This window comes from Poecile atricapillus, chromosome 28 (assembly GCF_030490865.1).
Source record: "Poecile atricapillus isolate bPoeAtr1 chromosome 28, bPoeAtr1.hap1, whole genome shotgun sequence".
NCBI classification, from domain to species: domain Eukaryota; kingdom Metazoa; phylum Chordata; class Aves; order Passeriformes; family Paridae; genus Poecile; species Poecile atricapillus.
The window spans coordinates 4,206,941-4,234,592 of record NC_081276.1 but is presented as its reverse complement, the minus strand read 5'-3'; the positions used below and the strand labels follow the sequence as shown (position 1 = coordinate 4,234,592).

Here is a 27,652-nt window from a genome sequence, read left to right as displayed (position 1 = left end):
CTGTCTCCAGCCATGTCCCAGCACAGCAAGGTCACACTGCCAGCTCTGGGACATGGCCAGTGCTCCCACAGCCCTCCTGGCCCCATCCCGGGGCCGAGCAGCAGACAACGGTTCTCCTCTGGGAGAGGCTCAGATCATCTTCATGTTGAACTTCCTGGCCCCTCCTTGGCCGGTGGTGGTGGTGGGACCGTCCACCTTGCGGAAGGAATATTCCACGGAGAAGTTGTTCTTGTGCTGCCCCCGGCCGCGGCTCCAGACGAAGAGCAGGAGGAAGCAGAAGAGCACCACGCCCAGGAAGGTGATGCAGCCCATGGCCGTGGAGACCAGGATGGTCTTGAGGTCCAAGGTGAACTTCAAGAAGACCTGGGTGTCGTTGTGGAAGGTGTCGTTGAAGTCGCTGAGGTACAAAGTCCGGTTGGCGTGGTGGGCGCCGTCGGCCGGGCGCCCCTTGACCGTCAGCGTGGCGAAGTAGGTGTCATTGCCGCCGGCGTTGCTGGCGATGCAGATGTAGGTGCCACTGTCCTGCACCTGGGCAAAGCGGATCTCCAGGGTGCCCCCGGGCAGCACCGTGGCCCGCCCCGTGCTGCGGGTGGTGATCATGCGGTGCTGGGGGGACACCCAGGCGATGGAGGGGTCAGGCTCCCCGTCGGCCCGGCACAGGAAGGACACGGACTGCCCCTCCCGCGCCGTCACGTGCTGCAGCTTCCGATCCCGGATCTTGGGCTTCTGGCACGTGAAGTACTCGAAGAGCACCGAGTCCGGGAAGTCGCGCAGGGCGTTGCCCTGGATTTCGGGCGGCGAGGAGCACATGGGCTGCTGCCCGTCGAAGTTGAGCGTCTTCCGGCGCTGCAGGATCCAGAGGAGCCGGCAGTCGCAGGCCAGCGGGTTCCTGTCCACCCGCAGCGTCTCCAGCGTGTTGACCGAGTGGAAGGTGCTCTCCTCCAGCGTGGACAGGAAGTTGCTGGAGAGGTTGAGCAGCCGGATCTGTCTCAGGCCGGAGAAAGCCTGCGGCTCCACAGACACCAGGAGAGCGCCCACGATGTGGAGCTCCTGGAGCCGGATGAGGTCTTTAAAGGAGCCCTTCAGCACAGTGCTAATGGGGTTGTAGGACAGGTTGAGGTACCGCAGGTACACCAAGTTCCTCAAGGCAGCGGCGGGCACGGCTGTGATGTTGGTGTAGGTGATGGACAACGAGGTGAGATTCAGGCCCTGGAAGCTGGTGGGAGACACCTCCTCCAGCAGCGGCCAGTTGTCAATCTCCAGCTGCAGGAGATTGTAGAGCTTCTTGAAGTTCTGGTCCTCCAGTGCAGAGATGCTGAGGTGCCGGAGCCGCAGCACCTCCAGGTTCTGGAGGTAGGACAGCGACTCGGCCGAGATGGAGGTCAGGTTGCACTTCTCAATGGTCAGCTGCTCCAGGCCCAGCAGCCCCGAGAAGGCGCGCTGGGAGATGTACACCAGGTCGTTGTCACCCACCTCCAGGCTCTTCAGGTTGCGCAGGTCCTGGAACATGTAGTCCAGCAGGATGACGAGCTTGTTCTCGCTGATGTCCAGCAGGGTCAGGTTGGTCAGCTTGGTGAAGACCCCCGGGGGGATGAGCTTGAGCTGGTTCCCCCGCAGCCGCAGGGTCTGCAGGTTGAACAGGTTGCTGAAGGCGCCGGGCTCCACATTGGAGATGATGTTCTCGCTGAAATCCAGCTCCTCCAGCAGCGGGTACGGCGCCAGGTCCCCGGGGTTGAGGCAGCGGATGCGGTTCTTGTTGAGCTCCAGGACCCTGGTCTCGGTGGGGATGCCCTCGGGGATGGCGGTGAGGCGCTTGCGGTGGCACAGCACCGAGCGCAGCTGCGGGGCGCACTCGCAGCGCGCGGGGCAGGCGCCCGCCCGCGGGGACAGCAGGACCACGTGCAGGAGCAGCAGCGGGAGCCACCATGTCATTGTGTGGGGCATGGTCTAGGGGCTCACTGCCGCTCTGCCATGCGCCTGCCACGGAGAGAGAGAGGAGTCAGCGGGGACAGAGCCCAAGCTGGCCCACACTGCGCCTGTCTGGGAGCTGAGACTGCCCAGTGCTCCCCAGGCCTTGCCCCATGGGCTTGCTAAGGCCCCAGTCCCTGCAGGAAACCCTCTGGATCCCTTTCACCTACTGTGCAACCTGGGGATCCTGCCCTGTGCAAAACTGGGATAAACGAGCCTCACTCTCCATCAGAACAGGGAAACTGAGGCAGGGGGAGAGGTTTGTGAGAGGAGCCAGGGTTGCAGACCCACACCTGAGGCTCTGCTCCCACTGTGCCCTCCCTGTGCCCCTGATGGTGCAGGCACGGGTGAAGGGAGCACCCTGGGATAATGCAGGGCACAGACACCCCATGGCAGGGCAGGAACAAAGAGATGCTGGCAGAGACATCAACAGCTCACCACACAGGCGGGATGTCCCATTCCCCCTGGTGACACAGTGGGATGTCCCATTCCCCCTGGTGACACATGGCATGTCCCATTCCCTCTGGTGACACATGGCATGTCCCATTCCCTCTGGTGACAGACACTGTGGGATGTCCCATTCCCCCTGGTGACACAGTGGGATGTCCCATTCGCTCTGGTGACACAGTGGGATGTCCCATTCCCCCTGGTGACACAGTGGGATGTCCCATTCCCTCTGGTGACACATGGCATGTCCCATTCCCTCTGGTGACAGACACAGTGGGATGTCCCATTCGCTCTGGTGACACAGTGGGATGTCCCATTCCCTCTGCTCTGGGATGTGAGGGCTCATCCAGGACACAAATTCTCCCCAGGTCCCGGCTTGGAGGGGTCCCATGGGGCAGGGGACGCTCAGTGCCACTCGTAGGACCTGGTCCCCGTCCCCATCCCGGTCCCTGTCCCTGTCCCCGTCCCCATCCCGCCCTCTCAGAGCCCAGATTAAGGCGGCCCCGGGCACAATCTTTGCCGAGGAGGGATTAACACCGACCCGCGGCGCCGTGCCCCGGCTGCCCTCCTTTCCAGGGATTAGCACTTCAGCACCGCTTTCCCTTTTCTTTGCTTCCCCTTTCCTGCTCCCTTTCCCCATCCGCGCCCCAAATCTGCCAGGCTGCCTGGAACCGCAGCTCCCAGCGCCTCCACACACTCCTCAGCCGCCTTTCCTTAATGAAGCACGGTCATTAACCTAATTAAGTGCCAGAGTTTCTCGGCTGGGGAGCTGCGGGGTGTTTTTTTGGAGCCTGGCAAGAGAATATTGGGGGTGCCAAGAGCAGAGCCAGCCCCTCCAGCCACCCCTGGGAGGTGCAGGGACACTGGCACCTCCAGCATGGGGGGTCCCATTGCTCCCACGGCACTGGGACAAACTGGGGTGCAGTTCCCGAGGGCTGGGTCCAGCCCTTCTGACCTGCAGGGAGCCCAAGCTGTGGCCCTCACACGCTCCTTTCTGTCCCTCTGGACACCTCAGGGACCCCAAACCTGTCTGTGGGAGCTCAGCAGGAGCAAGGGAAGAGGGTGATGTGACATCTGTGGCTGCTGAAGGCCATCGAGGAGTGGCTGCAGTGCTCCAGCTTGGTGCCACTGCAGGTCCTCAGTGCCCAAAAGGCCCCAAAAATGCCCATCTTGAGGTGGCTGCTGCCTGGCTTAGGGGGTGACAGGAGAGCGATGGGGACCCCAGATCCCTCAGAGAGGTGACACTGATGGAGCAGGGACAGCAGGAGCTGGCCCAGCCCAGCATCTCCTGCTCCTCACACACACTGTGCTGACAGAGGACACCAAAGGCTGGTGTCACCCTCCCTCCTGTCTCCATGGGCTGGTGGCACATGGGAACCACCTCAGGACCCTGGGGGTTATTGACTCTGTGCTCAGGTCTCAGGGAAGGACACAACCTCCATGGATAATTTCCTGTCCTGATCCAAGAGGAGCAATTCTGTGGGAACACACCCATTGCTCAAGTGCAATTTTGGAAGGATGGGAGATGATCTTCAAGGAGCGTTTGGACAGCGCTCTCGGGGGTGCTCAGGGTGGGATTGTTGGGGGGTCTTGTGCAGAGCCAGGGGTTGGACTCGATGATCCTTGTGGGTCCCTTCCCCTCAGGATATCCCAGGGTTTTGTGATCTTTTACAGATGTGGGGATGTGGCACTGAGGGGCAAGTGATGTCCTTGGCAGTGCTGGGATTACAGTTGAACTTGATGATCTTGGAGGGATTTCCAACCTCAACAATTCTGTTCTGAGTCTATGACACCTTTTTCCTTTTTTTCTTTTTAATTTTTTTTCTTGTGTGTGTGTGTCTGTCTTAATTTTGCCACATTTCCCTTTTCCCTCCAAGGAACGAAACCAAGAGGACAGCGTCACCACTTCACACAACCACAGGATTAACAGCTGGTGGATGCAGGGGGGGTGGGATCACCGACCCCACTGCTGCCCCTGCCCCCTTCTCCCCTCTCTCCAGCACTGCTCAGCTTCACTGCTTGCACCAAACCCCCTGTGGGGACTGGGGGTCCCCAAATGCCACCTGGGCACTGGAGCTGCTTGGCAGCCTCCCCTTCCAGGAGAGCCACCTTGTGAGGGCTCTGCCTGGCCCTGGGAACCTGAGCTGGCTCTGGGGTGAGGTGGGGCAGCTGCCCTTGGTCCCCCTGGAGGCCCCACTCTGCTCTCTGCTGGGGCTGCATGGGAAGGATGCCCCAAGCATGACCTGCAAACCCACAGGACAAACCCCTCCCCGTTTATTGTGACACTTATTTGTCCAATTCAGTGTCTCCACGCTAAATAAAGGTGCCCTGGTGCCTCTTCAATGGTGTCCCACGCTGGGCCCTGTGCCCACCATCCCTCCCTGCCAGCCCCGGGGGGATCCAGCCCATCCCCTCCCTGCCTGAGGCTCTGCCCCGTGTTCATTATGGATGAGCCCGGGGTAACCCAACTCCACTTTTGGTTACTACTCCTGCCACCTGATCCTCTAAGCAAAGCTCCAGCCCTGCTGGAGTTGTTTTCCCTGGCAGATGGAGAGCGGGAGCCGCAGCCCTGGGCTCACCTTCCCTCTCCACAGCCAGAGCATCAGCCAGCCCTGCTGCACCCATGGGTGCTCCACTGACCCCTCAGCAAACCCCACAGCGGGGTTAAGGGCTCCTGCACGGCCATTCCCTGCAAATCCGAGTGAGGAGCAGGGCTGGCTCTGCCCCAGTGGTCTCTGCAGGACATCCCACAGAGCCTGTGTGTCCTGCAGGGCCACCCGGGCCCGCGGTCCCTCTGTCCCGGGCAGGGCCAGGCGGAGCTGGGCTGTTTATTAATAGCTCATTACAGCCATTGTGCAGCGCTTTCCGGGCTCGCCCCTGGGGAGCCAGGGCAATTAAGATCCAGAACAAGGCCTAGATAGAGGCTCTTCTCCTCATTTAATTTATTTTTAAAAATAACAAGCTTGCTGCATGCAGGGCTGGGGACTGAGCCAGCAAAGCCCAGGGCTGGGGGGCTGTGATGGGGGAAGCAGAGAAGAGCAATTTGGACAATTTGGACAATTGGACAATTTTTTGAGCCCCTGGAGCCTTCCATGCCTCATTCCCAACATCCCCAACAAGATTTGTGACCACTGAGCTCCTTTTGTCCCAGCCACCATCAGTACAGAAGAGCTGCTGCTCTCCAGCCACCCTGGCTTGGGGTTACCCAGAGCAGCTGTGGCTGCCCCTGGACCCCTGGAAGTGTCCAAGGCCAGGCTGGACGGGGCTTGGGGCAACCTGGGACAGTGGAAGGTGTCCCTGCCCACAGCAAGGGGTGGAATGAGATGGTGTCTAAGGTCCCTTCCATCCCAAACCATTCTGGGATTCCACAGATGGGATTTGGCTCCCTCTCTACCCTTCAAACAGCTCCTGCTTTTCCAGCACAAGCTTGTCTCTGCCAGCTCCTCCAAGAGCAACTGCTCCTCAGCTGCCATTATTTCTCCCTTTTTGTGAATAAATACCAAAAACAATCAGCCCAGGCTGCCATTTCCAGATTCCCCTGCTCAGACATCACATGAGCACAAACACTTTGGTCAGAGCAAGGTTTTGTTTTATCCTCCCCTTGACATGCAGGATGTAAAATGCTCCTGCTGAGCCCTTCCCCTCCCACCACCCCATTGCTGCTGCTCCAGGCCAGGTCCCTCATGGTGGGGCCTGAGGCAAGCAGGGGATGCTGCTGCATCTTTCCAGGCATGCAGGGAACCCCAGGAGGGGATGGAGACCCCAAAGCAGGGAGGGAGCAAATGGAGCAGAAAGTGATGGTGGGACCCTCACCCTGAAAACATCAACAGGGGTGATAACCCCAGTGCTCTGTCACATGGGTATCAGGGAGGTGCCAGCACCTTGTGCCAGTGCCAGTGTGTCCCAAACTTGGCATGAGACAGGAGAGGGCTCCTACAAACATCAGCAGCAGCCAAATGCTGTTGGGAACCCCCCCAAGTGCTGCCTGCTCGCCTCTGCCCAGCCCTGCCTGGCAGCCGAGTGTCCCCACGCCATCCTCGCTCCCTGGCTGCTGTCCCCAGCCTGTCACCGTGCCAGGGAAGGCAATGCCAGCCATGCTGGGCTGTGCCAGCCTCTTCACAGACACCATCACCCTGCTCGGGGCTGGGGCTGGGGTCGCATGGAGCGATCCCTGGGCTGATTCCCAGCTCACTGACAGCTGGCCAGGATTGCTGCTGGACTCTCCACCAGGACAAGTCCTGTGTGCTCCTGTCCTGGCGTGTGACCTGGATGAGATCTCGATTCCCAGGAACAGGAATCCATGGATCAAGCAGGCTCCATGGACTCGAACCTCCCCGAGCTGCTGGCAGGGGCTCGGAGCAGAGGATGGGACACTCTGGATGCTGATGCCAACAATTCCCTGGCTCCAAGCTCTGCCCATGGGGAAGGGAGAACTGCAGCCAGAGCTGCCCCAGGACAGAGCTCCTCCAGACCTGAAGAGGAGCCCAGGCCTCAGTCCTGTGCCAAAGCCTGTCCAGACGTCTGCTCCTTCTTCCCTGTTGGAAAACCCTGAGCCCTCAGTTACATCTTCCAAAAACACCCTTCCCCCCATATGATTTTAGGCTGAAAAGGCAAAAAATGAAGGTCCCTGGGGTCTGCTCCATGCTCAGCTTCACTGGTGACACCACCCACACTGATCATGGCACCACAGGGCTGTCTTGGCATTGTTCAGAGCAGGCAGAGCACAGATGGATGCCCAAATGTGAAGTCAGGGAATCCAACTGTGTTTTTCCAGCTGTTGCTGCAGCTCAGAGCAGGGCACAGTTCCCAGGGGTGCTGAAATGAGGACCAAAGGTGACCTGTGCCACCCTCCAAAAGCAAACGTGTGGCTCCTGCAGCTTTATTTTATCTCTTGCCTTGAGTCTGCAAAGTCAGAGGGTTTGGAGCCACACTGAGCTTGGAAAAACCCCAGAAAAGACAGGGGGGCATGGGGAGGATAGAGGTGATGGGGAGGAGCTTCAAGAACATTCCTCAGACCTTCCCTGGCTCCTGGGGTGACATCAGCACGTTCCTCCCTCTGCACAGGGCAGCAGAAAGATCCTGGTTTATGCTGGGGCGTGGAGGGGATTAAATCAGAGCTGAGACAGAAATAAAGAGGCAGAAACTGGAGGGTCAAAGGAGGCCAGGGATGTGCCCAAGCCTCAGCTCTGGTGATCAGGCAATTAGCAAGCCAAGCATGAGAATAAATAATCCAGCTGAAACAGGGAGAGCAGGACAGAGCTGGGGGAAAGAAGGAAAGAAATCAATCACCGGACCTAATGGAGAATTATCCAGGAGAGAGTTATTCCTAATCCCATCAGGGCCTGGCTGGGAAACAAATTTTTCTGGCTCTGCCGCTCTCAGCACGTTTTTCTGGGTCAGGGCTGGGCTGGGCAGGCAGGAGGGCAGGGCTGGAGGAGCAAAGGGAGAACCAATGGCTGGGTGGGCACTGAGGGCACCCTGCAGGGTCCCTACAGAGAATCTTCCCACCCCACAGGACCTGGCCAGCAGCTTGAGGGTCCTCAGGCCACCAGGTGGCCAAGTGACCATCCCCAACAGCCCTGGCAGAGCCCAGATGGGCTGTGACCATGGTGGCCGTGCTCCTGATGTCACCCTCGTGTCCCTCTCAAGGCTGCTCAAGCAGAAGCAGATTTTCCTGGCAAGGCACGGGAATGGGGAGGGGAGCGTGAAGGAGCTGTCTGTGCAGGAGCCAAGGCTGGGTCACCACAGAACATCCCCGAGCCTGACTTCAGGGACGGCTGGAGAACATGCAAAGCTCCCACAGAAGGGAGTTATTTTGGTGAGTGGCAGCTGCTGCCTCTCACGCGGCTCCTGCTCAGCAGCCCCAGGTCTCGGGGCGGCCGAGCCGGCGCTGGAGCGGCTCCCAGGGAGGCAGGATCTGCCCTTCCTTCCCAGCAAACCTGGTGTCTCCACAGAGCCGTCTTCCCAGCCCAGGATCCCATCCCGAGTCCTCGGCAGCCGTGGCCACAGGACTCTCCACTCCCCTCCCACGTGGAAACTCCCAGCCCTCGCAAACGCCGCGAAACCCCAGAGCCGAGGATTCCCTGATGAGCCACGGCGCCAAGGAGACAGCCCAAAAGAAGCCACTGCTTATTTTTAGAGACAACCTTATGATTCCTGAGCACGTGGCCCAGACAACACCGCACAGGCAGCCCCAGATTGGCCACAATCTGCTCTTCTTCTTGACAGACATCATGTCTGAATCTCTATCTCCACAAGATGCTCCCAGGAGAGGAGACATTTAGAGACGGCCACAACGTACAACATTTCTGAAAGGTCATTGCCTGCACCAGGCAGTGAGGAGCAGAAGCCACTCATCAGCAACAGGGGCTTTGGGGAGGTGTTTAATATTCCATGAGCATCTCTATTTCTCTACCAAAGTGGAGAACTCTTCTAAAAGCAGGAGAGGGGGGCAGGGCAGGTGGGTGCTGGGCTCTTGTTTCCACCCAAGGTGGGTTGACTGAACCACCAGTCAGAGCTGAATCTCGACTGCTGCTGGGAAATGGTGGCTGAGAGTGAACCTGACCTGGATCTCAACAGCCTCAGAACCTGCTGGACCACACGAGAGCAGAGGCTGTTTGACTGCCCCTCTTCAGCTGCATCCCAGACACCTCATTGCCACTGAGCTGCTCCCCCAGTGCCACCAGGAGCCCTGGAGCTGAACCTCACATGGTGGCTGTGGTCCCTGGATGCAGCTGCTCTTTCTTTGAGGGTCCAAGTGAGAACTTTTAATTTGCAGAAGCCCATTAACATCAGGGGCAGGATGAGGAGGGGCTGGGAGGCAAATGCAGGCTGACAGCCCATGGCCCACGCTGCTGGCACTTCCTGATGTCCCAGTCTGTCACCAGGACCAGGTGCTGGCCACAGCCCCCATGGTGTCCTTGTCCCTGAGCACTGACCCAGCCAGGAGGGGTCCCAGCAGCAAGATGACAGCTCAGGTCTAGGAGACTCCCAGTGCAAATCCAGCTGAGTCCGGCTCCACCAAAGCTGGGCTTTGCCAAGGTCCCCATCCAAGCACAAAGGTGCCCATCCAAACCAACCTGTGGCCAAGGCTTGCACGGTCTCGGGTTTCTTTCCAGCCTAGGAGTGGGGACAAGGAACCTAAACCCCTGGCAACTGTCCTGGCACCTCAGTGGCAGGGTCCACAGGACACCTGCTGCTGCTGGATGTACAAAACATGAGCCCACAAGAGCCCCAGTGGCACAGCTGTGAGAGGCAGGCACAGAAAAGCAGGCACAGAAAAGCAGGGCCACGCTCCTGCCCCCACAGAGACACAAATACAGAGCATTAAATCACAGAGGGGAATTTGCTCCTTCCTCTGCAGCTGCCTCCCTCTCCTGCCTCCCTCCTGAGCTCATCCCTCACCCTCTGCACCAAAACACAGCCTGGAGCCCAGGAGCAAACCCAGAGCGTGGCTGATGCCACATGGGAGGGGACAGAGGGAAAGTGCCAGAGCCTGGCCTGGCAGGACATCCCTGGGCACAGCACTGGGGACACCTCTGGGGGTGTCCCCTCCTGCTGGGGGGACACATCACCCTCAGGGGCTCTGAGCAGCAGGGAGGACGTGAGACCTCGTCACAGGAGGGGACCCTGTGCCTTCGCTGCTCCAAGCCAGCAGCCCAGTAACAAACGAGGTGGCGGGGCAGGATGATGAATAAGGGGAAGAGGAAAGCAGAGGCTGTAATTAGGCACCTTTCAGAGCGCTGATGGATGACGCTGCTCGGGGGCGTGCGGAGCGCTGGGGATGCTGACGTGCAGCCACCCCCCAGTGCCAGCACTGGTCCCAGTCTGGCCAGCAGTGCCCGGAGAGCCCTGCCCTGCTGCTGGACGGTGATTTCCCAGTGATTTCCCGGCGATTTCCCGGTGATTTCAGTGCCAGCTGCCTCCCACGGGCTTTGCCCCAGCACACGACCTCATTTGTCCGGCCGGCCCAGCCGTGCCAGCCCTCATTAGATCAGCTCGTTCATTAAGCTCAGCACTTCAGTAACGCTGGCCTGAGCCCCTCGGGGGGCTGGCACATAAATCACACCCTGATCGCTGTCACTGGCTGCCAGTGCTGGACCTTTGAGTGCAAAATCTCCTCCTAATCCCTCACCTGAACTGTGGTGACAGCGGTCAGGGCAGTCCCAGCCGCCCCTCCGAGCTCTTGGATGAAACAATGGCTCTTTGCAGCCTGGACCTCAGGAAGGACCCTGCTCCCGAGGGCTCAGCCCCATGGGAGCCTTCATCAGCAAGTCCAGCTTCCCTCTGGAGAGGGAGCCCGGAGTCCCGGCAGCTGCCAGCCCATCTCTGCTCCTTGCCAGGGCGATCCATCATTCCAGAGGCTTTAATTCGACTGGAGTGCTGGACATGTGCGCAGAGGAGCAGACTGACAGGTCAGACTGACGGACAGCTGCCTGCTCTGAGGCCAGCAGGGACAGGCAGCTGTGGCTGGAGAACAGCCCGGTCCCAGCAGGACTGCTCATCTCGGAGCTCTGCGGGGGCAGCGGGGAAAGGGGGCAGAGGTGGAGCCCCCAATCTGCTGGAAACCCTGCTCGGAGTGGGAATTCCAGCCAGAAGGAGCACGGAGCGACAGCTTTTCCTCCCCCTCCCAGCTCAGCTCAGCATCAGTCCCGGGCTGAGAGCATTTTCTAAGACCTTCCTACAGCTGCTGCTGCACTGGAGATTTTACTGCCATCCCAATTATGATCATGGGAGCAGCGACAGCAAAATGCCATTACAGGGGTGAAATGGCTCCTGACATCCCAATCCATCCCCGTGGCGCCAGGCGGGAGCGGGAGCAACCCCTGAAATAATCCCGGAGAGGGGAGGGGGCCGGGGGGATTCACCCCAGCCCTGCTGAGCACAGATCCCTCCTGGCCTCGCTGCCCAGACTGCAGAGGGGAACAGCAGAGCCTGGGGGGTTCCAGCTGTGCCACCCCCAAAACTCCCCCGGGCTGGAGGAGGTGACAGCGGTGACATTTGGAGCGAGGCTCGCTGGCGTCAGTCCCCAGATCCACGGCTGCGGGGCATCAGCTGGGGCTGGCACACAGGAGAGCAGCTCCTTTCCCATGTGCAGCCACAAGAGGATCCCAAAAGTCAGAAATCTCCGTGGTGGAAGGAAATGGGACAGCCGGGCCGTGTGGCTTCACTCCCTGTCTGACAGGGACAGCAGAGCAGGGGCAAAGCCTCCAGAGCTCCTCTCCCAGCTGATGAGCTCCCAAATCCCAGGAAATCCATCCAAACCCCTGCCCCTCAAACTGGTGCTGCACATGGATCCTGGCATGGGGCCCAGCAGTGTCCAAGGTACCAACCCTGAGCGAGCACCCGAGCTCAGCACCCAGAGCTTCACACCACAGCTCTGCCTGAGCTGCTTCTTGCTCATTCTGGGGTGGTGCCACAGGCTGGAGATGTCCCAGCTGTGCCACGGGACAAGTGCCTGGCCGAGGGCTCCTCCTGCACAAGGAGGGGGGGACAAGGAAGGGGCTAATGCCACCAAGCAGGGGTGGCCACGAGGTAAAAATGAGCTGGGTTTTGAGAGTCCCAGTGCACAACCCCCAGTCCCACTGGAGCCCAGGGAGTTCTCACCGTTTTGCAGGTCCAGGGCCGCTCCAACATCGGGATCTGCTCAGGCATTGGAGCCTGGGAATGTTCAAATGGTGAAGTGTCCAGCACAGCCAGCCTCGGCTCCTCTGCACAGAAAGCACAAGGACACCACTGTCAGTCACCTTCCCCCAGTGCCTGCCGCAGAAATCCCAAAGAAACTCCTCAAAAGTCCAGGAATGAGGCACCCAGGCACTTCCCAGAGAGGGGGGAGCATCCTCAGTGCTGCTCCAGCTGGATGTGTGACCTGGCCATTGCAGCTTGCCTGGTTCTATATAGATAAATCTACAGATGAATATAAAATTATATCACACTTTTGTGGGTAGCTCTGGAGCGGGGAAGACGTTTGGAAATCGTGTTCAGGGACTGCAGGAGGGGAATGAACCCACCCAGGAGGCCTCAAGTCTGGGCAGATTCCATCCAAACGAGGAAGAAAAGTGCCACTGGCCAGACCCCCAGCCCCGTGTCCACCCCCTGGGCATTTTGGGGTAACTTGGGGTGTCGGGAGATGCTCCCAGCACTGATGCAGCAGATGCTGAACAAAGGATTTGCTGTGGTTTTACTGAATTGCTTTGAACTCTCTGGATCAAGTTTAATTTGCCCATTGCAAAGAAAGGGAATTTAAATAGCTCCTTTTGTGCGGAAATCCTGGTTAACAGCCCTCAGATGACCCGACTCGGGTCCTGCTCGGTGGCACCCACGCAGAGACGCTGCTGCTGCAGCTCAGCAGTTGCTCTGTGCCTGCTGCAGTCCCCAGCAGCTTTGGAAGGTGTGGTTTGGGTGGGCAGCAGCAGCAGCCAGGGGGGTTAATTCCTGCTGGGAGAGGCTTGGGGAGCCTTAGGCAAAGGAGCTTTCCGGGATTTGCTGGGAATGGCAGAGGAAGGAGAGCCGGCCCCGGGGGCACAGGGATCACATCCCTGGTACATCCCGGAGCCAGGAATCCCGGGAGGATGGAGCTCCCCATCCCCCTGTGCCCCAGCGGTGTCCACATGCTGCTCGTGGATGGGTAAATCCTCACTTTCGGGGATCCTGGAGAACTGACAGTGCCCAGCACTCTGGAAAAGCTAAAATTCCTCCAGGAAAGCAGCAATGCCCCAAAGCCGAAGTCAGAGGGATTCCCTTCAAACCTGCAGGGACAATGCTGAGGGTTCCACACTCCTGGTCACCCCCAGGCCCCGGGGGCTGTGAGCCTGCAGGACTTCAACCAGTGCCTGGCAATCCTCATTCATTCCCTGCTCCAGAACACCTTCCCCGTGTCTGCTCTGTCTGAGGGAGCCAGGCTTCTCCCTGGAACGGCAGGAACTGCATTCCCAGCTCCCAGAAGGTCCCAGTGTCAGTGGGATACACTGAGCCCTTCACCCCATCCAGTCCCTGGGTGGCAGGGATGCAAATCCCAGGTGGGATGCACGGAACTCAGTCAGGGATGCTCCCCGATAAAGGAACAGCACTAAACCCCCCACGGCAGCAGAAATCCCCTGCCCTGGGCACTCCTGCTGGAGCCAGGGGAGGCACCAGCCCCTCCAGGAGGTAAGGCCTGGACAACATCGACAGCTCAGGGCTGGCAGCAGGATGGAAAAGCTCAGGATCACAGCAGGATCCCATCCCCAGGAACGTGCCCTGCAGCACCGGGGGCTGGAGCACACACGTGTGGGAGTAGCTCCAACCCAGTACCTGAAATAACACCAAGAACGACCCAGACCAAGCCCTGAGATGCAGAAACCACCCAGGAACACCTGAGCCTGCCCCCAGCACCTGCAGGGGGGAGCTTGTGGCACCTCCAGCAAGTACAGCTGGTGCAATTCCAGGAGGAGTTTGCCTCCAGGGGATGCAGTGTGTGTGCTTTGAGGGACTGGGGCTCCAGGGGCTGATGCACACAGATCTCTTGTGGATCCCTGGGGCTGCTCCAGTCCTGGGAGATGGGATAACTGGGAGGGAAGTGTGGGACTCACACACTGAAATATTCCAGCAGGGATGGAGGAGGCTCCGTGGGCGATGCTCGGAGCCAGCACCATCCAAGGGTTAATCCCAACCACAACAGCTCAGCTGCTGCTCCCCATGGCCAGGCTCCAGCTCCGGGGATGGAGAAGGTAAAATTTCAATGCAATTCCAGCAGGCTGGACACAGCCACGTATTTACTGCAGAGCTGCTGAGAGCGATCTGCAGTCAGCCCAAACGTGCTGAGCTCCTGGCACTGAACAACCCCTCCCACCCTGCCTGAGCATCGGGAACATGGAATTAAAACTCACTGAGAGACCACCTGGGCTTGGCTTGTCAGGTGAGTCCCTCACTCCCAGCCCTGGGAACGAGCAGGGGCTCAGCTGATGGTCTTGGCATTTGTTTTTGGCAGCTCCCGGGTCACGTAGCAGCCTCTGTCTCCGGTTACCTCCGGGGGTTTTGTCTGCAAATACATTTTAATCCTTGTGAAACGGGACCCACCAGCACGTGGGTGAAGTGGCCTAAAGCCTCCTTCAGCCCCACGTGGTGACACCAGCACAGCTCCCTGGCCCTCCTCTTTGTGCCACCAGGGCCATTGTCACCTTCTGCTCCTGTGCTTTGTGTTTTACTCAAAACTTGGATTTGAACTCTTTTCTTGCCTACTCAGTGGAGGAGCCAGGAGAGGATTCTCCTCTCCCCAGGTACCACACGGGACCGGCTTCTCCATCAAGGAGCTTCCAGTTCTGCACACGGAATCCCCTTGAAAGAAGAAATTCAGCAGCAAATCCCAAAGTCAAACAGGACCCAGATGTCCTGGAAATCAGCAGAGACCTCCAGAGAAGCAGACCAAGGTGCCCAAGTTGAGCTCTTCTAAGGCAGGAGCATCCCTTGAGATGTGCACAGGAACTCTTCCATGCATGGCAGCAAATCTGGCTCATCTCAGAGCACTGCAGAAAGGGACCTGGGGGTCCTGGTTGGTGGCAAGTTGGATCTGAGTCACCAGTGAGTCCTGGCAGCCCAAAGGGCCACCAGCCCAGGGAGGGATTGTCCCACTCTGCTGCTCTGCACTGGGGCAGCCTCACCTCCAGTGCTGGGGGCACTTGGGGCACCACAAGATGAGGAGGCTCCAAAGCTGTTGGAGTGTCCAGAGGAGGGACACGGAGCTGGGGAAGGCTCTGAGGAGCAGCTGAGGGCACTGGGCTCGTTCAGCTGGAGCAGAGGAGACTGAGGGGAGGCTCCTCGGGGGCTGCAGCTCCTCCCGAGGGGAGGCGGAGGGGCAGGGGCTGAGCTCTGCTCTGGGCCAGGGACAGGAGCCCAGGAAGGGCTGGAGCTGTGCCAGGCCTTGGGATGGATCTCAGGGCAAGGTTCTTCCCCCCGAGGGTGCTGGCACTGCCCAGGCTCCCCAGGGAATGGGCCCGGCCCCAAGGCTGCCAGAGCTCCAGGAGCGTTTGGACAGCGCTCTCAGGGATGCTCAGGGTGGGGTTCTTGGGGGGTCTGGGCAGGGCCAGGGGTTGGATCAATGATCCCTGAGGGATCCAGCTCAGGATATTCTGGGATTTTTTCATTCCATGGATCCCAGGACACCTGATAGTGCCCAAGATCTGGTCAGTGTCGCACTACCCCCGTGTCCAAGAGCATTAAGCCAGAGACTTTCGCTCGTTAGTGTAATTAATGTCAGATTTCCCAGCCAGCTGAGCTTCCAGCTGACCTTTATTTATTGAGATATGAACAACAAAAATGACACATTATTGCAGGGAGGTGTCACAAGCTGCTCATTTGAAATCCTCTCTCAGTGACAGGCCTCCAAAGAGTTTCTTTCTGTAAAACTAAATGGGAAAATTTGGAAAATGCTTAAGGAAGGAAGAAAAATTCAGCTCCACAGCAGCACAGCAGGGATACAGCATCTCCCAGCTTTGGGGGCACAGCCAGAAATTACCCCAGGGAGAGAAATGGAGGGAGAAATGAGGTAAAGCTGTTAAAAATGAAACAGGAAAAAACATCTTTTTCTTAGGAGTCTTGGGGAAGTCACTGAGGTGGAGACAGCTGAGCCAGGACTGAGGCAGCAGGGACAGGTCCCCAGGCCATGGAGTGACCCCTGTACAGGGCCAGGGCCAGCGAGAACTCGGGGGCAGCAACAGCCTGAGCCAGAGAGAACCTCGGGGCATGGAAAATAAACCCCCAAAACCCAGCAGCACTGTCTGGTGCTGGATGAGCCTGACCCAACAGATCACAGCCCCATTTGTCCCTGCCACAGCAACAACCTGGACCGGGACTTCCAGAGGTTTCCAGATGTTGGTGCAGGCAGGGGAAGGCAGCGGGGCCAAACCCCATCGGGACATTCCCACGGGAATTGCTGTGCCCCAAGGCTGGTGCCTGATGGAAAAGTGACCCTGAAGAGAAGAAACCACTCCCTGAACTGTGGAGGGTCCAACCTCCAGAGTAACTCCTGGAATGACTGCCAGAGCACTGGGCATGGCTGGGAGAGGTGTTGGCATCACCCACTGCCCTTCCCTGGGAGCAGCCCAAGGCTCCTACTCCTCATCAGGCCCAGGAATAAGGAATAATGAAGGCAGGATTATTTCCCCCCCACTCCATTAGTCACACTTGGTTAATATTCCTGCTTATGGAAAAAGGTCACAGTTTCTCTCTCATTTATGTCACTCCACCTTCCATTTGCAGTTGCAGGGTTCTGCTCCTTTTCCATCCCTAATTAGTGTTCAATTACAGGGGCCCTGCCCAGCCCACCACCAGGCACAGGTCCTGGCCACGCTGCCTCTCCTGGGTCTCCCTGTGGAAAACTGACCCAGGAACAGCTCTTTGTTCCTCTGGCAGCACAGAGGGAACCAGATGGACTTCCCTTCAGATGAGATTTAAATGGAAAAACACAAAATAGCTCCTTGTGCCAATATTGAAGGGTTGGTGTCCAGCTGTCCTGAGCACGGGGAAGGTCAGCCTGGGTGACCCTCTAGAAAAAGAGGCCAGAAGCACCAAGCACCCTCATGGTTTGCTCCTCTGGCTGCACCACTCAGAAGGGGTTGAAAATGATTCTTTCCAGTCTTCCTGAATGAAAACAAATCCGCTCCCCTAAGGTGAGGTGTTCCAGCATGGAGTGTGGCTGAGGGACTTTGGAGCCCCTTTAGCTCCCCTGCTCTGCCCTGCAGACCTCTGCTGCTGCTGCCCTGCGAGCAGCACTGTGAGAACCGTGCCTAGGACACTTCAGAAGATGGAAAAGAGCCTTCCCAAGCCTGCCTGAATCCCCCTGAGTCCATGCTCCATCCCCACTGGTGGCACACAGCCCAGCAGCTCCGTGTCACAGCCACGGCTCCGGTGCCGCAGGGCCAGGGGAGCTGATCCCAACAGAGCAGCCATCAGCACCCTCCTGATTTCAGTTTACAAACAAAGTCCCTCATTCACCTGGATGGAAACAGCGGCCAAATTGAGCAGGAAAAGGAACCAAGGCCTTGGGGGGAGGTTTCTGGAGATGCTGAGGATGGGAATTGAGTCGGAGATCAGGCGCATCCCCCCGCTGCAGGTCACTGCTCCTGCTCCTTCCCTCCCGTGCCTGCTGGGGTTTGCTGTGTGAAACAGCCACGATGTCCCACACTCCCAGCTCTGAAGCCAGCAGGGGCTTCACCATCTCCCTGGCAGGAGCAGGACTGTCCCCACCACCCAAACTCCCCCCAGTTCCCACACAGCTCCGGGAACATCAGGGTTCTGTGACATGACAGGGACAGAGCTTGGGCTGAAATGTACCCAGAGCAACAAGAGGCAGAGAGGGACAATATTTGGTTTAATTTTTTTTCTCAATTCCCTTCCCACTTAATATTTTCTCTTCTCCTTTCCAAGAACTTCCTTTATTTCTCCCTGTCTCCCTCTAGCAACAGTATCTGGGAGAAACAATGAATTTTTAATAGGAGGGGGCGGTGGGAAGAGGCAGACCCTGAGGCAAGAAGAGAAAACATTGATCTGTTAAATCACTCCCATCAGCAGGAAACCACATTAAAGGGAGAGGAAGCCACGTGAGGACCACACAGCAGGGTCGTGGTCCCCTCTTTTCTGTGAACCCAGCAGATGCAGCCAAGGTGACTCCTGCTCAGAGGAGCTCTCCCAGCCACTCCACACACCCCTGGCCATGGCTGATGTGGGGCTGGCGGTGCAGGACCCCCAAGCAGCCCCTTGCACAGGGAGGGGAACCCTCCAGATCTGCCCCACAGAACTGGGGTTGTTCCTCTGCAGCATCTTCCCTGGGAGGGTGGGCAGGCCCTGGCACAGGGTGCCCAGAGCAGCTGTGGCCGCCCCTGGATCCCTGGCAGTGCCCAAGGCCAGGCTGGACGGGGCTTGGAGCAGCCTGGGATGGTGGAAGGTGTCCCTGCCATGGCAGGGGTGGCACTGGATGGGCTTTAAGGTCCCTTCCCACCCAAAGCACTGGGGATTCCACGATCCCAAACCCACCTCCTGCTCCCCACTCTGTTCTGCAGGGCCAGGGCTCATCCCCACGGAGCTGAGGATGCCCAGCTCCCCTCTCTCAGTGCCTGGCCCTGTCTCCCCATCACAGCCTGAGCCTAAATATAGTCCCTGGTTCTCTTTTCTTGTAGACACAACCGGTGCTCTGAGTCAAAGTCCTTTCCCATGAACTCACTGTTGCTTAATAAAGCACAAACCCTCGGAGACCTTGATGCTGGGATCTGTCATTTTAATTCCCAGTGACACTTGTTCCTCTCCACTCCAGTATGTGGCCGCTGCTATTTTGGTTGGCACATCGGGAGCTGAACAAGGAGCCCCGGCGCTCCAGATCTGAGCTGGGCAGAGCTGGGACAGCTTTGGGAATCAAACCCTCGTGGTGGATGGGGCTGCAAGCAGCAGCTGAGCTTGTGGTGGCATGAAAAATTCAGGGGGAGGAAGGCAGGGAAGCAAGAGAAGAGCTGGGCTGAGGCAGAGGAAGGAGGAGGGTGTGCTCGGAGAGATGGATCCTGCCTCTGCTCCCGGGCTGGGATCCCAGCCTTGGGGTGCCCATGTGGATGCTGAGGCACCACAGCAGCCTGGGCATCACAGCCCAGACCCTCCGTGCTTTGTTTTGAACCCATCCCTGGTAAAGCTGTTTCTGTTTGACCAAATTCTCCGTCTGGATCTCTGCTGCTCCGTTGTTCTGGGGTGAATTTGGTGCTGTCCTCAGCTTGCCCATTTTGCACGGGGAAGAAGGAATGGCAGCCCCTGCCTGGGCCTGGGGAGGGCTCTGCTCTCCCACCACCAGGGCCATTTCCCCACTTTGCCACCCCCATCCTGCCCAGCCTCAGCCCCCACCTCCAACACCCCACAGAGCTGGGGCACCCACGGGGTTCCAGCTCCAGCCCCAGAACACCACGGCTTAAATGGGATCTGAAGGAGAATCCAGCACATTCCCTGCTCCCACAACCCCTGAGCCAAACCTCATGGAAGCAGCTGCTTTGTCTTTCATGGTAAACCCTACAAAAACTTTGCAAACAGAAAAGTCAACCGAGGGTGCCCACAGCCCGATCCGTTTCCCTTCCACAGCCACTGTGGCTCTCGGCAGCGTTTCCAGGCGTTCTCGTGGGATTTATTGCTTTTCATCTCCTCTCACATCTCCGCTCTGAACATTTCTGCCCTTGCCTGTTTGTTCTGGGGCTTTTCCAGGACTCACAGAGTGGCTCTTTGAGCTCAGGCAGCACCTTCCCCCCTGCCTGCAGCACCATGGGTCACAGCCATCCTGCAGGATGCTCCGTGACGCTCCCTCCGCCTGCTCAGACAATCCCATCTCAGCTCCACAGCCGTGCACAGGCAGCAGAGTTTGGCAGCCTGAGGGACCGTGCCACCCTCCAAGGCCAGGCCTCCAGACCACAGCCACGTACAGCCAGGGAAACTGAGGCACGGGATGCACGCAGAAGGGTTTTGGAGCCTGGTGGCGAATCGGTGTCACTGGGGACAAGCCCAGGGATGGCCTCACTTGGCTCCCACTTCCCTCCCCTCGGAGCTGTGGGACCGGGGACGTGGGGAGATGTTGCTGGTGACAGGCATCCCACCCGTGCTGCCCACGCGCAGCGGCGGCACGGGAACCGCCGCTGCCCACGCACAGCGCGCCCGCCACGTGCTCCACGTTCCCAGCCTTATTCCCAGGGCTTCCAACACCTCTCTCCCATCCCGGGGATGCGAACGCGGCAGCGACACCGCTCCGAGCTGCCGGAGCAGCCCAGCTCCTCCTGCCTTATGGCAGCTCCGGCTCCTCACGGAGAGAACAGGAGCCACCTGCTCCCTGCTGGGATGCTGGGGGGGAACCGGGAGCGATCCCACAGGCAGGAGTTGGGAAAAATCCACCCCAAACACTCGGACTGAAAGCATTTAAATGCTGAGTGCAGCCAGTGCTGTGTCTGTGCCGCTGGGCTGTGAGTCCAGTGTTTAATTTGGGCCCAGGAGGGAAGAGCAGGGATTAGGTTTGGGCCTTGGAGCCAGGGATGAGTTCTCTGGTGAGGCAGGATTAGCACAGCTAATAAAAGCAGACATTCCTGAGCTCTAAACACTACAAAATAGGAAAAAAGCCCCTGGCCCTGCTATCTTCAGCCAGGAATCAGCAAAAGCACATCCCCCAGGAAAGGCTGAGCCTGGCAGGACCCGGCTGTGCCTGGGATGTGTCCCAGCTCTGCCCAGCACAGCCACGTCCCACCCTCGGCATCGGTGCCTCGGACAGGAGAAACACAACCCAGCCCCTGCTCCTCCTGTCCTCCTGCTCCCTCCTCCAACAGGGCAGGATAAAAGCAAAATCTACTGATTTTTAACTCTTTCCTGAAGATTTTAACTCTTTCCTGAAGCTGCTTTGCCTCCTGCTCCCCACTCTCGGGATGCTCTTCCAGCTGTTCTGCAGGCTGGGCATGGGAGAGCATCTTCCCCCAAGATCAGCCCACAGCCCAAGCGCTTTGGGAAATTCTTCAGGCACCTGAGTGGGATTTCTGCAATGTGGACACTGTAAGAAATTTTGAGTGGACCAAAAAGTCACCTCTCCAAGCTACTCTGGCCAAAACCCAGCCGGTTCCACCAGTCCTCCAGCAGCAAGAGGCAGCAGCTCTGCTGCCTCCCCTTCGTGAGTGCCACATAAAAACATCAGTGCAAAATTAAACCAGATCAACCCTGGGCTGCCCAACTGGCAGCTCCCCAGCTCATCCTCAATTATTTTCCCATTTAAAGGATGTGCACCACGTTCTCTGGCATGCCCTGGTGTGCCAGGATTTTATTCCATCTCCATCCTGCAAGGGGTGATGGAGCTCTGGGGTGCAGAGCAACTTCACGGCCCCCGCACTTCTCACAGGGTTATTGCAGGGTTCAACACCTGCATTTTGAATTTTAACCTGCACATAATCGTGTCACTGCTGGGCAATTCTGCTCTTGGAGGGCTTTTTGGTTTTAATGCCTCGTGTTTTGATTGGGAGATTTGTAGGAACTTTTCCCTGCCTGGATGAGGCTTTTCCCACGGTGTCACCCCTTATCTCAGGGCTGGGTTTTGGGGTCTCCATCCTGCAGGCTGCACGTCCCCAGCCAGGGTGAGAGCGGGTGGGAGAACCAAGCAGCAGCCAGGAGCTCTGCCAGGCCTGGGCTGGTGTTCACCAGGCCACCAAACATCCCCAATCCCGCTCACTTCCCGCTCCAGCCGCTCCGGTTCCAATGCTCCTCGCTCCCAAGGACTGGCTTTGTGCTCTGGGTGCTGCCAGGCTGCAGAGCCCGGCACGGCTCCACTCTCCATCACATTCACAGACACTCTGCCTTCTCCTGCCATCCTCTCCCTTCCTGGCTGCTCTTTTCTCCTTCCCAAAAACCTCATCTCAGGGTAAGGCTGGGCAGGAACAGATGAAGCAGCTGCTCCTCTGTAACCGCTGCCTGCGTGAACGCCGTGGGAATTGGAGCACCTTTTGTCAGGTTTTAGCTCAAATCCGCTTTCCAAGTGGATTAAGGAACTGGCACAAAAGTACTCTGGATGGAGAGTGGGAAGAGGCAAAGGCTGCTATTCCAGCACGGCAATAGGAGCCAGGAATGCTGCGCTTGCTGCCTGCTCCATTTCCCCGAGAAACACAACCTGGTAACATCCGCGGCTAAACCAACCCTCGGAATTTTCGGCAGGAAAATCCGCCGAAAATCCGGGATGCTCGGGGAAGAGGCAGGAAGGGCCCTGGGGTGGCGAGGAGTGAGGACCCGCAGCGCCCGGGGGGGAAACACGAGCGAGAGGAGATGGGCAAAGCTTTCCCGACGCCCGGCGATGCTCGGACCCGCTCGGCTGTGCCGGGGGAAGGGGCTGCGAGCGGCGGCCCCAGCCCGAACGGGGAGGGGGGGGACTGCGGGTACCGGACCCCCGGGAGCGCCGGGGGATGGAGCGGAGCAGGGGCGGGCTGGACCCGGAGCCGCGGCGACAGCACCGCCACCCCCGGGGCGACCCTGGCGTGCCGAGCCCCCTCCCCGGGCACAGCCGGGGGCTGCGGAGGGGCCTGGCGGGCGGTGGGCACAGCCGGGCAGCCCCCGCCGAGCCGCCGGCGGGGAGGGATGGAGGGAGGGATGGAGGGAGGGATGGAGGGAGGCTGCGAGTCCCCAGGGGCGGCGGGGGCTCGGCGGCCGCCCCCCGGCGCCACGTGTGCGGCTCGGCACGACCCCCCCGGCCCCGGGACCCCGCACTCACCGCTCGGCGGCCGCTGCGGGGCTGCCCATGTTGCGGCGGCGGCGCGGGCAGAGCCGCAGCCCCGGGGGCGGCGCGGCGGCGGCTCCGGACGGACCCCGGCCCGGCCCCGGCCCGTCCCCGGGGGCGGCGCGGCGGCGGCAGCGCCTCTCCAGCCGCGCCGGGCCGTGCGCGGAGCCGCCCCCCGCGCCCCCCGCCCGGCCGGGGGAGGGACGGGGCCGGGGGCGATGCGCGGCCCCGGGCGGAGAGCGGGCACAGCCCCGGAGGAACGCGGGGAAGGGCACGGGGGGTCTCCTCGCCGCGCTGCCGTGAGCAAAGGGTGCCTGGGGTGCCAAGCCCTGGAGTGCCCCGCCTGAGGTGCCCGACTCCATGGCAGCACCTTGGGGTACCCCCGTGCCAGCACCCACTGGTACCCACCTGTCACCCCCCTGGGGTCCCTCAGCTCCGTACCAGCACCCCCAGACACTCTCCCACCCCATCCCCATGGCAGCCTGCTCGCATCCCCCAGCCCAGTGTCCCCTGCCTGCCCCAGGACAGGGTCTCAGGACCACCTCACCTGTGCCCTCTGCACTGGAGGTGGAGGTGGCTGTGGATGAACACGGCCATTTCCCCTCCATCCCATGGGAAATTGAGGCAATCAGGGCACAAATAGAGCCGTGACCTCAGGAATGAGCGCAGCCCCGAGCCAGGGCTCCTGTGTTTGTGCCCCCGCACTGGGCTCCACTGTCCCTTGCAGCAGGGCCAGGGAGATGCCAGGCTCATGGGACAATGACCTGGAGCCCCCCAGCAGCACCCCCATGCCCCATGGGGACAGCACTCACCACTGCCCATTCCTCCTTGGAGTTCTCCTCTTGCTCCGCTTCCCTCCTGCCGAAGCCTCCTGGACTGTGGTGATTTGGTTAATTGGGCTTTGAGGATGGCAGAGGCCAATTCCCTCCTTGGCTCTGACCTGCAGGGTGGAATTGTTGCTCCTCTCTGCTCATCACTGGTCAGTCCAGGCTGGCCTCAGCCTTGCTGGTCCCTGGCCTCAGATGCAGAGTGTCCTGTGCCTTTGATGTGCTCTGTGCCAGCTGACCAAGCTCCACCTGAGCCATTCGGTGACATTTGCTGGGTCTGACAGCGCTTTTCAAGCAGGGCTTGGCAGCATCTTCTCCACTTTACAGCTGAGGAAACTGAGGGCAGAACTCAGGGGAAGGGACGGGGCTCAAGCACTGAACACCAGGTGGGTCCAACGCCGTGGTTTCGCCTGGACTGGCTCCGTTTGTGCAGGATTTTGTCAGGAGAAATGCCAAGAGCTCTCCCAGCCTTGTCGGTTCCACTCCCAACTCCCATCCCTTGCTGCAGCCCAGCGCTTCTGCTGATGGAGGTTCCTGGTGCCTCCTGCTGCTCGCTTGCTCCGGGATGTGGATTTATAATTTCATTGCAGGCACACGCAGCTCGGGCTTTCCCATTTGAGCTTCACCCCCAGCCTCAGCCTTGGATCCGCGCTTAAAACCAGGAGATTTATGTGGCTGGGAAGGAATTTCATTGCTGTTTTAAACAATATCAACTTATCTGCTTAGGAAGAGATGAAAAATCCAGGCATGGAAATTGCAGCTGGTTTAGTTGGGGATGGATTTTTAAGAGGCCGGCGTTGGGGGGAGGGTGTGCCGGAGCAATCCACGTCTCATTTCCATTCCCCAGGATGGAAAGGTGATTCTGGCTAATTTGAACACAGTCATTAAGCTGCTGTATCAAAAGCACAGAGTCAATTTAGCAGCGTCCCCCCAGCCCTGGCTCCGCAGGCTGCGCTGTTTTAATCAAGGGTGGGGGGAATTGCTGCTGCTTCCACACAGCTCCCAATCCCAGTGCTGGGAGCCAAGGGCTGAGCTGATTTTTCCTGATGGAAGATGCTCTCCTGCCTGCAGGCCAGGGTTAGAGGTGATTTTGGGGGAGCAGACTGCTGGCAAATGCACTGGGGGAGTCCCAGCTTGGAGGGGGCTGCTTTGTCCTTGTCCCCTCCCCCAAGTACCTCACCAGAAAATAAAGTTATTTCTGTCTTACTGTGCCCCCTTCATGCCATTATTTTATTTTGGGGGAAGCCAAGGCACAGGGTTGGATAAGGGAACAGGCAGGTTGTGATTTGAGCCTGTGCTCTGGGTTTTGGCTCAGCCCTGCTCCCCCTCTGGGCTCTCTCTCCCACCCTTTAACTCCAATGTCCTTCTGGCATCTCTCTGGGCTTTGAAAAGGGAACAGGACAAAGCTGTGGAGGAAAAGCACCAGGCTGAGGTGACCAGTTCTGCTTCCCCAAGCCAGAGTTTGGCACTGGACAGAGGAGAATTCCACGGGGCCCTTGGTCTCGTGCTCCAATTAATTCAAATTTGCTTCAATATGAGCATAAATCCAAAGGGATCTTGGGCCAGGAGCCAGGGACAGGTTTGGGAGGAGGTCCCTGCCAGGGGCTGTGGCATTTGGGGTGCTGAGATGGGACCTGCTCCCCTCCTTAGGGGGCTTTACCCCCACCTGGAACCTCCCAGGAGCCTGGACCTAAACAAAAATAACATCCCCACAAATGAGGATGGGGACCCATAAACCACCAAAACCTCCCAGAATCTTGTTGAGCATCGGGATTGGGATGAAATGGGGCCACCTGGGTGCCAGCTGGGAACACAAATCCAAGTGGAATCATGGAATCATCACGGTGGGAAGAGACCTTCAAGAACACCCAACCCAACTCGCCCTCAGTTTGGGGGGACACACAGAAGTGGCAGGACCCTGGGGCTGTCAGGGCCTGTGCTCCAGGGAGGGTCCCTGCCTTTGGAGATGCTGTTCCAAGTGAGCCCTGGCCATGGGAGTACCTTGACAAGTTTTGCTGCTTTCTGGGGCATTTTCACACAGACTCAGCAAAATGATTTAGGGGAAAAAAAAAAAAAAAGAAGTGTGAGAGAAATAAAAAAAAACGCAGCTGCTCTGGCACACGCTCAAAATCCCAAAGAGTTTTTGACTGAAACGTGCCAAGGAGAGAAAAATAATTCAAACAAAGTGAGAAGTAAAGTCCCTTTTGCCCCCAGTTTGCCCTTTGTGGTGAAGTGAGGAATCTTTCCCTGCTGATCCCAGGATCCAGAGCCTCTCCCTGCCTGCAGGGTCCCTGCCAGCCCCTCCTGCCGCCGGCCACGCTGGTCCCCTGCCAGCCTGAATGCAGCATTCCAGCGCTGCCAGCTCCAGTGACAGCCCGAGAGGCTTTTGTCCCCACTCAGGATGCAGCAGTGGGAGCCATGTGATGAGAGCAGGCTCCTGGTGCCCGTTAATTTTGCCAAAACGGAACCTCAATGAACTCCTCGAAGGAACCGGCTGCATGCTCCCACTCCACGTGGTCCTACAGAATCTGGGTTTTGGGGAGCCCACCAGGAGTCACTTTGGTGCTGGACTGATGCCATGAGGGCTTGGGGGTGCCAGGGAGGCAGTTCTGGCTGGGCAGCCCAGACCCCCCAGCCCCAAATACCCCTGAGCAGAGTCAGCCACACCACAGGGACTGGGGACAGCGCTGTCCCCAGGACTCGCCCCTGGGGGTTTATTCTGTGCTGGCCAGAGGCTTTGCAGTGCCCCCAGCACCACTGCAGGGTGACACTGCACAGCTGGAGGGCACCGTGACCCAGGGACACCGCCCTGTGTTGTCCCCTCCATCCAGCCTGGAGCCACCCTCTCCCAGGGACCTGCCGAGGTGGCACCAGCAGGTCCCATGGGCTCACTCTGGCCTGGTCACCCATCACACCCAGAAATGCAGCTTCACCTCAGGTGTGCACTCTGGCAGGACTCCAGCACGGAAAGCAGAGGGCACAGCCCCACTGTGGGGTCTGGGGGACACAGGGAAGAGCGGCTGCCACACCACGAGTGACATCCATGATCTGCTGAGCACGGAGCTGGGGTTTTTCCCCTGCAAACCCTCTTGTTCCCCCTCCAAAGCCAGTTTCCTCTCTGCCCTGACCCCAATGTCTCCATGTCTTTAGATCTGTTCATTTGGAGCACGAGCCCCTGAGGGGGGACAAGCTCACCTCATTTTCCCTGCCAGAGCCCCGCTCTGCACACACAGCCTGAGCCCGTGACTAAGCCCAGTTACTTTTAATAAATATTGGGTAATAACAGTGGAAGTTCCTTTGGCCAGGGACCTGCTGTTCTGAGCTGTGCCCAGCAGAAGCACCATCAGGTGAAGGGTTTTCATCCAAGCAGGAGGGAGAGGCACCTTTCCCCTCTCTCACTGCCTGGGCTTCAAGTGACAGCAGCACTGGGATCCTCATCTGCCCTTCCTCCCACTGCAATTCCTAAGTGAGCCCTCACGTCTGTGTCCAGGTGTCCCTTCTGGCACTGAAGTCACCCCAAGGTGACAACTCTTTGCAGAAACAACCAGCCCCATCCAGCTTCAGCAGGAGCTGTGCAGGCTCAGCAGCCCTCAAACCCAGCCTAACATTTCCCTGCTCAGAGAAGGACAAAGCAAATGATCTCTGCTTTCCCAGCACAGGCTGCATTTCTCCTGCTGCACGACTTAGGCCACCTCGGGTCCCATTTGCAAGGCCATCCCTTCTTTGCTGGGGATCAGGGGGGCTTGCACAGCCCCCAGATCCCTCCTCTGTCCGTGGTCATGGAGCTGGGCACTGCCAGACCTGGAGCTCGTGTCACCCTCCAGGGCTGCCCAGCCCCGCAGAGCCCATGGCTGAGGATTGATTGCACACATAAGAAAAATACTGAGCTATTTGAGAGTGTCCAAAGGAGGGCAAGGAAGATGAGGAAGGGCTTGAGGGGAAGCCATGTGAGGAGCAGCTGAGGGCACTGGGCTCGTTCAGCTGGAGCAGAGGAGACTGAGGGGAGGCTCCTCGGGGGCTGCAGCTCCTCCCGAGGGGAGGTGGAGGGGCAGGGGCTGAGCTCTGCTCTGGGCCAGGGACAGGAGCCCAGGAAAGGCTGGAGCTGTGCCAGGCCTTGGGATGGATCTCAGGGCAAGGTTCTTCCCCCCGAGGGTGCTGGCACTGCCCAGGCTCCCCA

At 59.0% G+C, this 27,652-nt stretch overlaps 1 protein-coding gene across 4 annotated transcripts; it reads right to left on the bottom strand.

Annotated features, from left to right (window-relative positions):
- On the bottom strand, window positions 1-26,331 carry LINGO3 (leucine rich repeat and Ig domain containing 3). Of its 4 annotated transcripts, none has more exons than XM_058858319.1 (4): window positions 23,461-26,331; window positions 14,283-14,434; window positions 12,022-12,125; window positions 1-1,977 (listed from the first exon to the last, which is right to left on the bottom strand). In XM_058858319.1, the coding sequence occupies exon 4, from the start codon at window positions 1,942-1,944 to the stop codon at window positions 130-132; it is 1,815 nt and encodes a 604-aa protein (XP_058714302.1). In that variant the 5' UTR covers window positions 1,945-1,977; window positions 12,022-12,125; window positions 14,283-14,434; window positions 23,461-26,331; the 3' UTR covers window positions 1-129. The 4 variants fall into 4 exon arrangements, with proteins under 4 accessions (XP_058714302.1, XP_058714303.1, XP_058714304.1 ...); XM_058858320.1 differs by lacking the exon at window positions 23,461-26,331 and adding an exon at window positions 22,643-22,732; XM_058858321.1 differs by lacking the exon at window positions 14,283-14,434.
- Window positions 26,332-27,652: the final 1,321 nt, after the last annotated feature.